The following is an 18,753-nucleotide window of genomic DNA, read 5'->3' as shown; positions in this document are numbered from 1 at the left end:
TCCATGGGTAGTGGTATGTGTTTAACTTCCATACTCTTTAGTCTTTCCCAAATGCTGAGTGCTAAGCAGAGAAAGCAATATGTACCATTTTTAAAGTCTTTGGTATGACCCGGCCGGGGATCGAACTCACGACCTACCGTATGCAAGGCGAACACTCTACCCACTCGGCCATTGCACCAGTTGTAGGTAGATAAAAACATTGTAGGTAGATAAAAAACAAATTTTAAACACAACAAATCAAAGACCTCATAGTCATACATGAAATGTCTTGAATTTTGAGAATCTTGTTTCGCACAAGCGATTGCAATATAAATGTCAAGGTGACGCAGTGGTAGGTGAAAAGCAGGTGGAACAGTAATACATTGATTTACATGTTGACTAGCAATTTTATCTGCTAATTTAGAGTAGAGTAGAGTAGAGTTTCTTCGGCCAGGTAGGAATCGGCTGGTTCCATTTTAGGCCGCTCTTCACTTTTATGTCACAGTCATTTCCAGTTTGTGGGGGTTGTCTAGAGCTCGGAAGTCAAAGTACACCTTGTGTTTCCGCATGAACCTGTCCAGCCTCTCCTTGAAACAGTTTATGCTGGGAGAAACCACTACTGTCTCGGGTAGGCTATTCCACCAAGGGATCACCCGGACGCTGAAGAAGTGTGCTCTTCTGTTGGATTTAGATGTTTTCCTCTTTATACGTAAACTGTGTCCTCTAGTTCTAGTTTCCTCGATCAAGTCGAAAGGGCTTTCCAAGTCGTACACTCCATGGATGAACTTGTATGTGTTGATCAAGTCTCCCCTAATACGTCTGTAGACTAGAGTTGGTAAGTCCAACACTCTGAGTCTCTCCTCATACGTCATATTCCTGAGGCCAGGGACACGTTTTGTTGCCCTCTTTTGAACCTGTTCGAGCTCAAAAGCTAGTTTCCACGAGAATGGTGACCACACTGGTGCCCCGTATTCCAAGTGTGGGCGGATTAGAGATTTGTACAAGAGTAAGAATACTTTTTTATCGACAAATTCAAAGGTTCTCCACATAAGTCCTGCAACTTGATTGGCTTTGTTGGTTATTGCAGCTACGTGATTACTGAAGTTCAGGTCCTTATCTACCATAATACCCAGGTCTTTCTCTATCTGTGTGAAGTTCAAAGATGTACTTGCTTCTTTGTCCGTCATAGTGTATACAAAGTCAGGATGACCCTTTCCCAACCTAATGACAGTACATTTCATAGGGTGAAAGTTCAGCTGCCAATCTTCTGCCCAGCTTTGTAGTTGATGTAGATCTTTTTGTATGACGGCACAGTCGTTAACCTTTGCTACTGGACGGTAAATTTTCGTATCGTCCGCGAAAAGCTTTAGGTCACTTTGCACAGTCTCAGGTAGATCATTAACAAACAAGGAGAACAGCACCGGACCCAGCACACTTCCCTGAGGCACGCCGCTAGTTACTGCTGCCCAGTCCGATCTTGTGCCGTTTACCCGTACCCTCTGTCTTCTCCCTTGTAGGAAGGACTTAATCCACTTCAGAATGTTGCCCGTTATTCCATAACTTTGTACTTTTGCTAGTAATCTCTGGATTGGCACCGAATCGAAAGCCTTACGAAAGTCTAAGTAGACAGCGTCTACTGGCAGGCCTTTGTCTAGCCATTTAGATATCAATCCTTTATCTAATCTGCCAACGTCATAATTTTTGCCTTCCTGTCGTCGAATACCGCGGATGAAAACAAAAGCAGCGAAATAAATTTATGCTTTTACAGACTGTATTCATTTTTGTGATTTCTGGTCATGAATAATATTACAAATGATTTCAGACACCGAAAACAATAATTCCGCTTTCACGGTAACAAGTTGACCAAAAGTCGTCAATGCATCCTCAGTAACTGGTGCAGAACTTCCTACCGGACTGTAAACTCTACTCTACTCTACTGTAAAAGTTGTTATCTGGATATCCTTACTTTTACTTTTAGCCTGTGGCTCCTTTTGTTTTGGATCGGGTGGGGAGGGGGGCACACATGTCGCAAATATACGAACTGCTAACGTTACTACCGACGATACCAGTGGAAGTAGAGAGGAATACTCGTGGATGTTCTTACCTCTATTTCTGCACTATTTCTCGACGAAGTTGTAAAAGAAACGAAGAAACTACGGGCGAAATTGTAGAAAATTTGATAAGGTCTCATTTATGTATTACTCCGAGTGGGTACCCTAAAAGAGTCCGTTGCCCCAAAAAATGAACGGCTGCATGTACATGTGTCTATATCGGTGTAAAAATCCCTTTTAGCTAGGCCAGCTGATATCAAGCGTCAAACTGATGAAAGCTTGTTTGTAACGGAAGAAATTAACAGGTAAAGTTCGGCAGCCGCGCGCGAGGTCGGACGTCCACAGCCGGACATTGGCGGCAATTCGGTCGATCACTTTCAGCTGGAAAGTGCCTATTCAGGGGGTCTAGCTAAGTGCCGTTTTTAATTGCCATAAAAAGGTATTGCATGCCAACTGGTAGTTGGCAATTTTTTCAAATGATCTAGGGTAGATGAGCTCAACAGAGAATGAATGACATCGGTGCATTTCCTAAAGCTTCATTACGAATGCGCCCATGTAAAACACGTTTTATAACATGTAAGCCTATGGGGCGGAAAAACTCATGAATGAGACCTTAAATAAAAATGAAAAATATTCATAAAAAATCAACGATTAGCGCTGGAGCGTAAATTTAAAAACGATTGATAACCCGGCGTCACCCCGCATTTTCTGACCGCAAATTGCCATGGCAACGGACTAGTCTACATTTTTGAGGGGCGTTTTTATTGTTTTTTTCATTGTATTATGCTTTGCTAGAAATAGAAGCCATTTGAAAGAAGACTAAAGTTTCAGATCGTAAATACACGAAATAGAGCATCCTTCTGTTCCCTCTGTTGCGTTTTGTGTTGGAAAATTAGGTGTCAACAGGCACAACGACGCACGTACCTCACTAAACTGCAGCTAACGCGTACGCAAGCTAGCATATTACAATACACTTCCAGACGTAAAGCTCCGTGTCAAGTAAAAGGCTATGGAATACACTTTGGCTGACGGCGACACCCCCCCCCCCCCCTTCCCCCATGCCTTATTCGTGTATCTTGCCTTAATCGTGTATCTTAGGACGATTCCGACGGCCGTCTCTGTGTCTGTACCCAGATTCCATCCTCGTTCTTTCAGAGTCTACCCAGCCAGGCTGCGCACAAAGCAGCACTTTGAGTCGTTGTCTAGTCCTGTACGCCTTTGATCGCATATCAGTCAAGCTCAAAAACACGCTTGCTGGCCAGCATGGGCGTAATTTGAAGCCCCGAATCACTAAAAGCCGCACAATCTGTTCTCTCCTGAACCGCGTCCGCTAGGGGGCGCTTCATGCTTTTCACCGGTGTCAAAGGCCAATGCGTCGACGTAAGAGACCCGAACCTTCAAGGATGATGGAGAAGATAGTTTTCTTTCGTTTTAATCATCATTGACTTAATACATTATACTTAAGGTCTCATTTATGTATTACTCCGAGTGGGTACCCTAAAAGAGTCCGTTGCCCCAAAAAATGAACGGCTGCATGTACATGTGTCTATATCGGTGTAAAAATCCCTTTTAGCTAGGCCAGCTGATATCAAGCGTCAAACTGATGAAAGCTTGTTTGTAACGGAAGAAATTAACAGGTAAAGTTCGGCAGCCGCGCGCGAGGTCGGACGTCCACAGCCGGACATTGGCGGCAATTCGGTCGATCACTTTCAGCTGGAAAGTGCCTATTCAGGGGGTCTAGCTAAGTGCCGTTTTTAATTGCCATAAAAAGGTATTGCATGCCAACTGGTAGTTGGCAATTTTTTCAAATGATCTAGGGTAGATGAGCTCAACAGAGAATGAATGACATCGGTGCATTTCCTAAAGCTTCATTACGAATGCGCCCATGTAAAACACGTTTTATAACATGTAAGCCTATGGGGCGGAAAAACTCATGAATGAGACCTTAAATAAAAATGAAAAATATTCATAAAAAATCAACGATTAGCGCTGGAGCGTAAATTTAAAAACGATTGATAACCCGGCGTCACCCCGCATTTTCTGACCGCAAATTGCCATGGCAACGGACTAGTCTACATTTTTGAGGGGCGTTTTTATTGTTTTTTTCATTGTATTATGCTTTGCTAGAAATAGAAGCCATTTGAAAGAAGACTAAAGTTTCAGATCGTAAATACACGAAATAGAGCATCCTTCTGTTCCCTCTGTTGCGTTTTGTGTTGGAAAATTAGGTGTCAACAGGCACAACGACGCACGTACCTCACTAAACTGCAGCTAACGCGTACGCAAGCTAGCATATTACAATACACTTCCAGACGTAAAGCTCCGTGTCAAGTAAAAGGCTATGGAATACACTTTGGCTGACGGCGACACCCCCCCCCCCCCTTCCCCCATGCCTTATTCGTGTATCTTGCCTTAATCGTGTATCTTAGGACGATTCCGACGGCCGTCTCTGTGTCTGTACCCAGATTCCATCCTCGTTCTTTCAGAGTCTACCCAGCCAGGCTGCGCACAAAGCAGCACTTTGAGTCGTTGTCTAGTCCTGTACGCCTTTGATCGCATATCAGTCAAGCTCAAAAACACGCTTGCTGGCCAGCATGGGCGTAATTTGAAGCCCCGAATCACTAAAAGCCGCACAATCTGTTCTCTCCTGAACCGCGTCCGCTAGGGGGCGCTTCATGCTTTTCACCGGTGTCAAAGGCCAATGCGTCGACGTAAGAGACCCGAACCTTCAAGGATGATGGAGAAGATAGTTTTCTTTCGTTTTAATCATCATTGACTTAATACATTATACTTAAGGTCTCATTTATGTATTACTCCGAGTGGGTACCCTAAAAGAGTCCGTTGCCCCAAAAAATGAACGGCTGCATGTACATGTGTCTATATCGGTGTAAAAATCCCTTTTAGCTAGGCCAGCTGATATCAAGCGTCAAACTGATGAAAGCTTGTTTGTAACGGAAGAAATTAACAGGTAAAGTTCGGCAGCCGCGCGCGAGGTCGGACGTCCACAGCCGGACATTGGCGGCAATTCGGTCGATCACTTTCAGCTGGAAAGTGCCTATTCAGGGGGTCTAGCTAAGTGCCGTTTTTAATTGCCATAAAAAGGTATTGCATGCCAACTGGTAGTTGGCAATTTTTTCAAATGATCTAGGGTAGATGAGCTCAACAGAGAATGAATGACATCGGTGCATTTCCTAAAGCTTCATTACGAATGCGCCCATGTAAAACACGTTTTATAACATGTAAGCCTATGGGGCGGAAAAACTCATGAATGAGACCTTAAATAAAAATGAAAAATATTCATAAAAAATCAACGATTAGCGCTGGAGCGTAAATTTAAAAACGATTGATAACCCGGCGTCACCCCGCATTTTCTGACCGCAAATTGCCATGGCAACGGACTAGTCTACATTTTTGAGGGGCGTTTTTATTGTTTTTTTCATTGTATTATGCTTTGCTAGAAATAGAAGCCATTTGAAAGAAGACTAAAGTTTCAGATCGTAAATACACGAAATAGAGCATCCTTCTGTTCCCTCTGTTGCGTTTTGTGTTGGAAAATTAGGTGTCAACAGGCACAACGACGCACGTACCTCACTAAACTGCAGCTAACGCGTACGCAAGCTAGCATATTACAATACACTTCCAGACGTAAAGCTCCGTGTCAAGTAAAAGGCTATGGAATACACTTTGGCTGACGGCGACACCCCCCCCCCCCCTTCCCCCATGCCTTATTCGTGTATCTTGCCTTAATCGTGTATCTTAGGACGATTCCGACGGCCGTCTCTGTGTCTGTACCCAGATTCCATCCTCGTTCTTTCAGAGTCTACCCAGCCAGGCTGCGCACAAAGCAGCACTTTGAGTCGTTGTCTAGTCCTGTACGCCTTTGATCGCATATCAGTCAAGCTCAAAAACACGCTTGCTGGCCAGCATGGGCGTAATTTGAAGCCCCGAATCACTAAAAGCCGCACAATCTGTTCTCTCCTGAACCGCGTCCGCTAGGGGGCGCTTCATGCTTTTCACCGGTGTCAAAGGCCAATGCGTCGACGTAAGAGACCCGAACCTTCAAGGATGATGGAGAAGATAGTTTTCTTTCGTTTTAATCATCATTGACTTAATACATTATACTTAAGGTCTCATTTATGTATTACTCCGAGTGGGTACCCTAAAAGAGTCCGTTGCCCCAAAAAATGAACGGCTGCATGTACATGTGTCTATATCGGTGTAAAAATCCCTTTTAGCTAGGCCAGCTGATATCAAGCGTCAAACTGATGAAAGCTTGTTTGTAACGGAAGAAATTAACAGGTAAAGTTCGGCAGCCGCGCGCGAGGTCGGACGTCCACAGCCGGACATTGGCGGCAATTCGGTCGATCACTTTCAGCTGGAAAGTGCCTATTCAGGGGGTCTAGCTAAGTGCCGTTTTTAATTGCCATAAAAAGGTATTGCATGCCAACTGGTAGTTGGCAATTTTTTCAAATGATCTAGGGTAGATGAGCTCAACAGAGAATGAATGACATCGGTGCATTTCCTAAAGCTTCATTACGAATGCGCCCATGTAAAACACGTTTTATAACATGTAAGCCTATGGGGCGGAAAAACTCATGAATGAGACCTTAAATAAAAATGAAAAATATTCATAAAAAATCAACGATTAGCGCTGGAGCGTAAATTTAAAAACGATTGATAACCCGGCGTCACCCCGCATTTTCTGACCGCAAATTGCCATGGCAACGGACTAGTCTACATTTTTGAGGGGCGTTTTTATTGTTTTTTTCATTGTATTATGCTTTGCTAGAAATAGAAGCCATTTGAAAGAAGACTAAAGTTTCAGATCGTAAATACACGAAATAGAGCATCCTTCTGTTCCCTCTGTTGCGTTTTGTGTTGGAAAATTAGGTGTCAACAGGCACAACGACGCACGTACCTCACTAAACTGCAGCTAACGCGTACGCAAGCTAGCATATTACAATACACTTCCAGACGTAAAGCTCCGTGTCAAGTAAAAGGCTATGGAATACACTTTGGCTGACGGCGACACCCCCCCCCCCCCCTTCCCCCATGCCTTATTCGTGTATCTTGCCTTAATCGTGTATCTTAGGACGATTCCGACGGCCGTCTCTGTGTCTGTACCCAGATTCCATCCTCGTTCTTTCAGAGTCTACCCAGCCAGGCTGCGCACAAAGCAGCACTTTGAGTCGTTGTCTAGTCCTGTACGCCTTTGATCGCATATCAGTCAAGCTCAAAAACACGCTTGCTGGCCAGCATGGGCGTAATTTGAAGCCCCGAATCACTAAAAGCCGCACAATCTGTTCTCTCCTGAACCGCGTCCGCTAGGGGGCGCTTCATGCTTTTCACCGGTGTCAAAGGCCAATGCGTCGACGTAAGAGACCCGAACCTTCAAGGATGATGGAGAAGATAGTTTTCTTTCGTTTTAATCATCATTGACTTAATACATTATACTTAAGGTCTCATTTATGTATTACTCCGAGTGGGTACCCTAAAAGAGTCCGTTGCCCCAAAAAATGAACGGCTGCATGTACATGTGTCTATATCGGTGTAAAAATCCCTTTTAGCTAGGCCAGCTGATATCAAGCGTCAAACTGATGAAAGCTTGTTTGTAACGGAAGAAATTAACAGGTAAAGTTCGGCAGCCGCGCGCGAGGTCGGACGTCCACAGCCGGACATTGGCGGCAATTCGGTCGATCACTTTCAGCTGGAAAGTGCCTATTCAGGGGGTCTAGCTAAGTGCCGTTTTTAATTGCCATAAAAAGGTATTGCATGCCAACTGGTAGTTGGCAATTTTTTCAAATGATCTAGGGTAGATGAGCTCAACAGAGAATGAATGACATCGGTGCATTTCCTAAAGCTTCATTACGAATGCGCCCATGTAAAACACGTTTTATAACATGTAAGCCTATGGGGCGGAAAAACTCATGAATGAGACCTTAAATAAAAATGAAAAATATTCATAAAAAATCAACGATTAGCGCTGGAGCGTAAATTTAAAAACGATTGATAACCCGGCGTCACCCCGCATTTTCTGACCGCAAATTGCCATGGCAACGGACTAGTCTACATTTTTGAGGGGCGTTTTTATTGTTTTTTTCATTGTATTATGCTTTGCTAGAAATAGAAGCCATTTGAAAGAAGACTAAAGTTTCAGATCGTAAATACACGAAATAGAGCATCCTTCTGTTCCCTCTGTTGCGTTTTGTGTTGGAAAATTAGGTGTCAACAGGCACAACGACGCACGTACCTCACTAAACTGCAGCTAACGCGTACGCAAGCTAGCATATTACAATACACTTCCAGACGTAAAGCTCCGTGTCAAGTAAAAGGCTATGGAATACACTTTGGCTGACGGCGACACCCCCCCCCCCCCTTCCCCCATGCCTTATTCGTGTATCTTGCCTTAATCGTGTATCTTAGGACGATTCCGACGGCCGTCTCTGTGTCTGTACCCAGATTCCATCCTCGTTCTTTCAGAGTCTACCCAGCCAGGCTGCGCACAAAGCAGCACTTTGAGTCGTTGTCTAGTCCTGTACGCCTTTGATCGCATATCAGTCAAGCTCAAAAACACGCTTGCTGGCCAGCATGGGCGTAATTTGAAGCCCCGAATCACTAAAAGCCGCACAATCTGTTCTCTCCTGAACCGCGTCCGCTAGGGGGCGCTTCATGCTTTTCACCGGTGTCAAAGGCCAATGCGTCGACGTAAGAGACCCGAACCTTCAAGGATGATGGAGAAGATAGTTTTCTTTCGTTTTAATCATCATTGACTTAATACATTATACTTAAGGTCTCATTTATGTATTACTCCGAGTGGGTACCCTAAAAGAGTCCGTTGCCCCAAAAAATGAACGGCTGCATGTACATGTGTCTATATCGGTGTAAAAATCCCTTTTAGCTAGGCCAGCTGATATCAAGCGTCAAACTGATGAAAGCTTGTTTGTAACGGAAGAAATTAACAGGTAAAGTTCGGCAGCCGCGCGCGAGGTCGGACGTCCACAGCCGGACATTGGCGGCAATTCGGTCGATCACTTTCAGCTGGAAAGTGCCTATTCAGGGGGTCTAGCTAAGTGCCGTTTTTAATTGCCATAAAAAGGTATTGCATGCCAACTGGTAGTTGGCAATTTTTTCAAATGATCTAGGGTAGATGAGCTCAACAGAGAATGAATGACATCGGTGCATTTCCTAAAGCTTCATTACGAATGCGCCCATGTAAAACACGTTTTATAACATGTAAGCCTATGGGGCGGAAAAACTCATGAATGAGACCTTAAATAAAAATGAAAAATATTCATAAAAAATCAACGATTAGCGCTGGAGCGTAAATTTAAAAACGATTGATAACCCGGCGTCACCCCGCATTTTCTGACCGCAAATTGCCATGGCAACGGACTAGTCTACATTTTTGAGGGGCGTTTTTATTGTTTTTTTCATTGTATTATGCTTTGCTAGAAATAGAAGCCATTTGAAAGAAGACTAAAGTTTCAGATCGTAAATACACGAAATAGAGCATCCTTCTGTTCCCTCTGTTGCGTTTTGTGTTGGAAAATTAGGTGTCAACAGGCACAACGACGCACGTACCTCACTAAACTGCAGCTAACGCGTACGCAAGCTAGCATATTACAATACACTTCCAGACGTAAAGCTCCGTGTCAAGTAAAAGGCTATGGAATACACTTTGGCTGACGGCGACACCCCCCCCCCCCCTTCCCCCATGCCTTATTCGTGTATCTTGCCTTAATCGTGTATCTTAGGACGATTCCGACGGCCGTCTCTGTGTCTGTACCCAGATTCCATCCTCGTTCTTTCAGAGTCTACCCAGCCAGGCTGCGCACAAAGCAGCACTTTGAGTCGTTGTCTAGTCCTGTACGCCTTTGATCGCATATCAGTCAAGCTCAAAAACACGCTTGCTGGCCAGCATGGGCGTAATTTGAAGCCCCGAATCACTAAAAGCCGCACAATCTGTTCTCTCCTGAACCGCGTCCGCTAGGGGGCGCTTCATGCTTTTCACCGGTGTCAAAGGCCAATGCGTCGACGTAAGAGACCCGAACCTTCAAGGATGATGGAGAAGATAGTTTTCTTTCGTTTTAATCATCATTGACTTAATACATTATACTTAAGGTCTCATTTATGTATTACTCCGAGTGGGTACCCTAAAAGAGTCCGTTGCCCCAAAAAATGAACGGCTGCATGTACATGTGTCTATATCGGTGTAAAAATCCCTTTTAGCTAGGCCAGCTGATATCAAGCGTCAAACTGATGAAAGCTTGTTTGTAACGGAAGAAATTAACAGGTAAAGTTCGGCAGCCGCGCGCGAGGTCGGACGTCCACAGCCGGACATTGGCGGCAATTCGGTCGATCACTTTCAGCTGGAAAGTGCCTATTCAGGGGGTCTAGCTAAGTGCCGTTTTTAATTGCCATAAAAAGGTATTGCATGCCAACTGGTAGTTGGCAATTTTTTCAAATGATCTAGGGTAGATGAGCTCAACAGAGAATGAATGACATCGGTGCATTTCCTAAAGCTTCATTACGAATGCGCCCATGTAAAACACGTTTTATAACATGTAAGCCTATGGGGCGGAAAAACTCATGAATGAGACCTTAAATAAAAATGAAAAATATTCATAAAAAATCAACGATTAGCGCTGGAGCGTAAATTTAAAAACGATTGATAACCCGGCGTCACCCCGCATTTTCTGACCGCAAATTGCCATGGCAACGGACTAGTCTACATTTTTGAGGGGCGTTTTTATTGTTTTTTTCATTGTATTATGCTTTGCTAGAAATAGAAGCCATTTGAAAGAAGACTAAAGTTTCAGATCGTAAATACACGAAATAGAGCATCCTTCTGTTCCCTCTGTTGCGTTTTGTGTTGGAAAATTAGGTGTCAACAGGCACAACGACGCACGTACCTCACTAAACTGCAGCTAACGCGTACGCAAGCTAGCATATTACAATACACTTCCAGACGTAAAGCTCCGTGTCAAGTAAAAGGCTATGGAATACACTTTGGCTGACGGCGACACCCCCCCCCCCCCCTTCCCCCATGCCTTATTCGTGTATCTTGCCTTAATCGTGTATCTTAGGACGATTCCGACGGCCGTCTCTGTGTCTGTACCCAGATTCCATCCTCGTTCTTTCAGAGTCTACCCAGCCAGGCTGCGCACAAAGCAGCACTTTGAGTCGTTGTCTAGTCCTGTACGCCTTTGATCGCATATCAGTCAAGCTCAAAAACACGCTTGCTGGCCAGCATGGGCGTAATTTGAAGCCCCGAATCACTAAAAGCCGCACAATCTGTTCTCTCCTGAACCGCGTCCGCTAGGGGGCGCTTCATGCTTTTCACCGGTGTCAAAGGCCAATGCGTCGACGTAAGAGACCCGAACCTTCAAGGATGATGGAGAAGATAGTTTTCTTTCGTTTTAATCATCATTGACTTAATACATTATACTTAAGGTCTCATTTATGTATTACTCCGAGTGGGTACCCTAAAAGAGTCCGTTGCCCCAAAAAATGAACGGCTGCATGTACATGTGTCTATATCGGTGTAAAAATCCCTTTTAGCTAGGCCAGCTGATATCAAGCGTCAAACTGATGAAAGCTTGTTTGTAACGGAAGAAATTAACAGGTAAAGTTCGGCAGCCGCGCGCGAGGTCGGACGTCCACAGCCGGACATTGGCGGCAATTCGGTCGATCACTTTCAGCTGGAAAGTGCCTATTCAGGGGGTCTAGCTAAGTGCCGTTTTTAATTGCCATAAAAAGGTATTGCATGCCAACTGGTAGTTGGCAATTTTTTCAAATGATCTAGGGTAGATGAGCTCAACAGAGAATGAATGACATCGGTGCATTTCCTAAAGCTTCATTACGAATGCGCCCATGTAAAACACGTTTTATAACATGTAAGCCTATGGGGCGGAAAAACTCATGAATGAGACCTTAAATAAAAATGAAAAATATTCATAAAAAATCAACGATTAGCGCTGGAGCGTAAATTTAAAAACGATTGATAACCCGGCGTCACCCCGCATTTTCTGACCGCAAATTGCCATGGCAACGGACTAGTCTACATTTTTGAGGGGCGTTTTTATTGTTTTTTTCATTGTATTATGCTTTGCTAGAAATAGAAGCCATTTGAAAGAAGACTAAAGTTTCAGATCGTAAATACACGAAATAGAGCATCCTTCTGTTCCCTCTGTTGCGTTTTGTGTTGGAAAATTAGGTGTCAACAGGCACAACGACGCACGTACCTCACTAAACTGCAGCTAACGCGTACGCAAGCTAGCATATTACAATACACTTCCAGACGTAAAGCTCCGTGTCAAGTAAAAGGCTATGGAATACACTTTGGCTGACGGCGACACCCCCCCCCCCCCTTCCCCCATGCCTTATTCGTGTATCTTGCCTTAATCGTGTATCTTAGGACGATTCCGACGGCCGTCTCTGTGTCTGTACCCAGATTCCATCCTCGTTCTTTCAGAGTCTACCCAGCCAGGCTGCGCACAAAGCAGCACTTTGAGTCGTTGTCTAGTCCTGTACGCCTTTGATCGCATATCAGTCAAGCTCAAAAACACGCTTGCTGGCCAGCATGGGCGTAATTTGAAGCCCCGAATCACTAAAAGCCGCACAATCTGTTCTCTCCTGAACCGCGTCCGCTAGGGGGCGCTTCATGCTTTTCACCGGTGTCAAAGGCCAATGCGTCGACGTAAGAGACCCGAACCTTCAAGGATGATGGAGAAGATAGTTTTCTTTCGTTTTAATCATCATTGACTTAATACATTATACTTAAGGTCTCATTTATGTATTACTCCGAGTGGGTACCCTAAAAGAGTCCGTTGCCCCAAAAAATGAACGGCTGCATGTACATGTGTCTATATCGGTGTAAAAATCCCTTTTAGCTAGGCCAGCTGATATCAAGCGTCAAACTGATGAAAGCTTGTTTGTAACGGAAGAAATTAACAGGTAAAGTTCGGCAGCCGCGCGCGAGGTCGGACGTCCACAGCCGGACATTGGCGGCAATTCGGTCGATCACTTTCAGCTGGAAAGTGCCTATTCAGGGGGTCTAGCTAAGTGCCGTTTTTAATTGCCATAAAAAGGTATTGCATGCCAACTGGTAGTTGGCAATTTTTTCAAATGATCTAGGGTAGATGAGCTCAACAGAGAATGAATGACATCGGTGCATTTCCTAAAGCTTCATTACGAATGCGCCCATGTAAAACACGTTTTATAACATGTAAGCCTATGGGGCGGAAAAACTCATGAATGAGACCTTAAATAAAAATGAAAAATATTCATAAAAAATCAACGATTAGCGCTGGAGCGTAAATTTAAAAACGATTGATAACCCGGCGTCACCCCGCATTTTCTGACCGCAAATTGCCATGGCAACGGACTAGTCTACATTTTTGAGGGGCGTTTTTATTGTTTTTTTCATTGTATTATGCTTTGCTAGAAATAGAAGCCATTTGAAAGAAGACTAAAGTTTCAGATCGTAAATACACGAAATAGAGCATCCTTCTGTTCCCTCTGTTGCGTTTTGTGTTGGAAAATTAGGTGTCAACAGGCACAACGACGCACGTACCTCACTAAACTGCAGCTAACGCGTACGCAAGCTAGCATATTACAATACACTTCCAGACGTAAAGCTCCGTGTCAAGTAAAAGGCTATGGAATACACTTTGGCTGACGGCGACACCCCCCCCCCCCCTTCCCCCATGCCTTATTCGTGTATCTTGCCTTAATCGTGTATCTTAGGACGATTCCGACGGCCGTCTCTGTGTCTGTACCCAGATTCCATCCTCGTTCTTTCAGAGTCTACCCAGCCAGGCTGCGCACAAAGCAGCACTTTGAGTCGTTGTCTAGTCCTGTACGCCTTTGATCGCATATCAGTCAAGCTCAAAAACACGCTTGCTGGCCAGCATGGGCGTAATTTGAAGCCCCGAATCACTAAAAGCCGCACAATCTGTTCTCTCCTGAACCGCGTCCGCTAGGGGGCGCTTCATGCTTTTCACCGGTGTCAAAGGCCAATGCGTCGACGTAAGAGACCCGAACCTTCAAGGATGATGGAGAAGATAGTTTTCTTTCGTTTTAATCATCATTGACTTAATACATTATACTTAAGGTCTCATTTATGTATTACTCCGAGTGGGTACCCTAAAAGAGTCCGTTGCCCCAAAAAATGAACGGCTGCATGTACATGTGTCTATATCGGTGTAAAAATCCCTTTTAGCTAGGCCAGCTGATATCAAGCGTCAAACTGATGAAAGCTTGTTTGTAACGGAAGAAATTAACAGGTAAAGTTCGGCAGCCGCGCGCGAGGTCGGACGTCCACAGCCGGACATTGGCGGCAATTCGGTCGATCACTTTCAGCTGGAAAGTGCCTATTCAGGGGGTCTAGCTAAGTGCCGTTTTTAATTGCCATAAAAAGGTATTGCATGCCAACTGGTAGTTGGCAATTTTTTCAAATGATCTAGGGTAGATGAGCTCAACAGAGAATGAATGACATCGGTGCATTTCCTAAAGCTTCATTACGAATGCGCCCATGTAAAACACGTTTTATAACATGTAAGCCTATGGGGCGGAAAAACTCATGAATGAGACCTTAAATAAAAATGAAAAATATTCATAAAAAATCAACGATTAGCGCTGGAGCGTAAATTTAAAAACGATTGATAACCCGGCGTCACCCCGCATTTTCTGACCGCAAATTGCCATGGCAACGGACTAGTCTACATTTTTGAGGGGCGTTTTTATTGTTTTTTTCATTGTATTATGCTTTGCTAGAAATAGAAGCCATTTGAAAGAAGACTAAAGTTTCAGATCGTAAATACACGAAATAGAGCATCCTTCTGTTCCCTCTGTTGCGTTTTGTGTTGGAAAATTAGGTGTCAACAGGCACAACGACGCACGTACCTCACTAAACTGCAGCTAACGCGTACGCAAGCTAGCATATTACAATACACTTCCAGACGTAAAGCTCCGTGTCAAGTAAAAGGCTATGGAATACACTTTGGCTGACGGCGACACCCCCCCCCCCCCTTCCCCCATGCCTTATTCGTGTATCTTGCCTTAATCGTGTATCTTAGGACGATTCCGACGGCCGTCTCTGTGTCTGTACCCAGATTCCATCCTCGTTCTTTCAGAGTCTACCCAGCCAGGCTGCGCACAAAGCAGCACTTTGAGTCGTTGTCTAGTCCTGTACGCCTTTGATCGCATATCAGTCAAGCTCAAAAACACGCTTGCTGGCCAGCATGGGCGTAATTTGAAGCCCCGAATCACTAAAAGCCGCACAATCTGTTCTCTCCTGAACCGCGTCCGCTAGGGGGCGCTTCATGCTTTTCACCGGTGTCAAAGGCCAATGCGTCGACGTAAGAGACCCGAACCTTCAAGGATGATGGAGAAGATAGTTTTCTTTCGTTTTAATCATCATTGACTTAATACATTATACTTAAGGTCTCATTTATGTATTACTCCGAGTGGGTACCCTAAAAGAGTCCGTTGCCCCAAAAAATGAACGGCTGCATGTACATGTGTCTATATCGGTGTAAAAATCCCTTTTAGCTAGGCCAGCTGATATCAAGCGTCAAACTGATGAAAGCTTGTTTGTAACGGAAGAAATTAACAGGTAAAGTTCGGCAGCCGCGCGCGAGGTCGGACGTCCACAGCCGGACATTGGCGGCAATTCGGTCGATCACTTTCAGCTGGAAAGTGCCTATTCAGGGGGTCTAGCTAAGTGCCGTTTTTAATTGCCATAAAAAGGTATTGCATGCCAACTGGTAGTTGGCAATTTTTTCAAATGATCTAGGGTAGATGAGCTCAACAGAGAATGAATGACATCGGTGCATTTCCTAAAGCTTCATTACGAATGCGCCCATGTAAAACACGTTTTATAACATGTAAGCCTATGGGGCGGAAAAACTCATGAATGAGACCTTAAATAAAAATGAAAAATATTCATAAAAAATCAACGATTAGCGCTGGAGCGTAAATTTAAAAACGATTGATAACCCGGCGTCACCCCGCATTTTCTGACCGCAAATTGCCATGGCAACGGACTAGTCTACATTTTTGAGGGGCGTTTTTATTGTTTTTTTCATTGTATTATGCTTTGCTAGAAATAGAAGCCATTTGAAAGAAGACTAAAGTTTCAGATCGTAAATACACGAAATAGAGCATCCTTCTGTTCCCTCTGTTGCGTTTTGTGTTGGAAAATTAGGTGTCAACAGGCACAACGACGCACGTACCTCACTAAACTGCAGCTAACGCGTACGCAAGCTAGCATATTACAATACACTTCCAGACGTAAAGCTCCGTGTCAAGTAAAAGGCTATGGAATACACTTTGGCTGACGGCGACACCCCCCCCCCCCCTTCCCCCATGCCTTATTCGTGTATCTTGCCTTAATCGTGTATCTTAGGACGATTCCGACGGCCGTCTCTGTGTCTGTACCCAGATTCCATCCTCGTTCTTTCAGAGTCTACCCAGCCAGGCTGCGCACAAAGCAGCACTTTGAGTCGTTGTCTAGTCCTGTACGCCTTTGATCGCATATCAGTCAAGCTCAAAAACACGCTTGCTGGCCAGCATGGGCGTAATTTGAAGCCCCGAATCACTAAAAGCCGCACAATCTGTTCTCTCCTGAACCGCGTCCGCTAGGGGGCGCTTCATGCTTTTCACCGGTGTCAAAGGCCAATGCGTCGACGTAAGAGACCCGAACCTTCAAGGATGATGGAGAAGATAGTTTTCTTTCGTTTTAATCATCATTGACTTAATACATTATACTTAAGGTCTCATTTATGTATTACTCCGAGTGGGTACCCTAAAAGAGTCCGTTGCCCCAAAAAATGAACGGCTGCATGTACATGTGTCTATATCGGTGTAAAAATCCCTTTTAGCTAGGCCAGCTGATATCAAGCGTCAAACTGATGAAAGCTTGTTTGTAACGGAAGAAATTAACAGGTAAAGTTCGGCAGCCGCGCGCGAGGTCGGACGTCCACAGCCGGACATTGGCGGCAATTCGGTCGATCACTTTCAGCTGGAAAGTGCCTATTCAGGGGGTCTAGCTAAGTGCCGTTTTTAATTGCCATAAAAAGGTATTGCATGCCAACTGGTAGTTGGCAATTTTTTCAAATGATCTAGGGTAGATGAGCTCAACAGAGAATGAATGACATCGGTGCATTTCCTAAAGCTTCATTACGAATGCGCCCATGTAAAACACGTTTTATAACATGTAAGCCTATGGGGCGGAAAAACTCATGAATGAGACCTTAAATAAAAATGAAAAATATTCATAAAAAATCAACGATTAGCGCTGGAGCGTAAATTTAAAAACGATTGATAACCCGGCGTCACCCCGCATTTTCTGACCGCAAATTGCCATGGCAACGGACTAGTCTACATTTTTGAGGGGCGTTTTTATTGTTTTTTTCATTGTATTATGCTTTGCTAGAAATAGAAGCCATTTGAAAGAAGACTAAAGTTTCAGATCGTAAATACACGAAATAGAGCATCCTTCTGTTCCCTCTGTTGCGTTTTGTGTTGGAAAATTAGGTGTCAACAGGCACAACGACGCACGTACCTCACTAAACTGCAGCTAACGCGTACGCAAGCTAGCATATTACAATACACTTCCAGACGTAAAGCTCCGTGTCAAGTAAAAGGCTATGGAATACACTTTGGCTGACGGCGACACCCCCCCCCCCCCTTCCCCCATGCCTTATTCGTGTATCTTGCCTTAATCGTGTATCTTAGGACGATTCCGACGGCCGTCTCTGTGTCTGTACCCAGATTCCATCCTCGTTCTTTCAGAGTCTACCCAGCCAGGCTGCGCACAAAGCAGCACTTTGAGTCGTTGTCTAGTCCTGTACGCCTTTGATCGCATATCAGTCAAGCTCAAAAACACGCTTGCTGGCCAGCATGGGCGTAATTTGAAGCCCCGAATCACTAAAAGCCGCACAATCTGTTCTCTCCTGAACCGCGTCCGCTAGGGGGCGCTTCATGCTTTTCACCGGTGTCAAAGGCCAATGCGTCGACGTAAGAGACCCGAACCTTCAAGGATGATGGAGAAGATAGTTTTCTTTCGTTTTAATCATCATTGACTTAATACATTATACTTAAGGTCTCATTTATGTATTACTCCGAGTGGGTACCCTAAAAGAGTCCGTTGCCCCAAAAAATGAACGGCTGCATGTACATGTGTCTATATCGGTGTAAAAATCCCTTTTAGCTAGGCCAGCTGATATCAAGCGTCAAACTGATGAAAGCTTGTTTGTAACGGAAGAAATTAACAGGTAAAGTTCGGCAGCCGCGCGCGAGGTCGGACGTCCACAGCCGGACATTGGCGGCAATTCGGTCGATCACTTTCAGCTGGAAAGTGCCTATTCAGGGGGTCTAGCTAAGTGCCGTTTTTAATTGCCATAAAAAGGTATTGCATGCCAACTGGTAGTTGGCAATTTTTTCAAATGATCTAGGGTAGATGAGCTCAACAGAGAATGAATGACATCGGTGCATTTCCTAAAGCTTCATTACGAATGCGCCCATGTAAAACACGTTTTATAACATGTAAGCCTATGGGGCGGAAAAACTCATGAATGAGACCTTAAATAAAAATGAAAAATATTCATAAAAAATCAACGATTAGCGCTGGAGCGTAAATTTAAAAACGATTGATAACCCGGCGTCACCCCGCATTTTCTGACCGCAAATTGCCATGGCAACGGACTAGTCTACATTT

General features: G+C 44.5%; 1 protein-coding gene across 1 annotated transcript; it reads right to left on the bottom strand.

The window, feature by feature from the left end:
• Positions 1 to 473: 473 nt before the first annotated feature.
• On the bottom strand, positions 474 to 851 carry LOC136442740 (uncharacterized). Its single transcript, XM_066439682.1, has one exon. It carries the CDS (start codon positions 849 to 851, stop codon positions 474 to 476), a length of 378 nt encoding a protein of 125 aa, XP_066295779.1.
• Positions 852 to 18,753: the final 17,902 nt, after the last annotated feature.

This window comes from Branchiostoma lanceolatum, chromosome 9 (genome assembly GCF_035083965.1).
Source record: "Branchiostoma lanceolatum isolate klBraLanc5 chromosome 9, klBraLanc5.hap2, whole genome shotgun sequence".
Taxonomy (NCBI): Eukaryota; Metazoa; Chordata; class Leptocardii; order Amphioxiformes; family Branchiostomatidae; genus Branchiostoma; species Branchiostoma lanceolatum.
The sequence above is the reverse complement of the archived record's forward strand: the minus strand, read 5'-3'. Positions and strand labels throughout refer to the sequence as shown.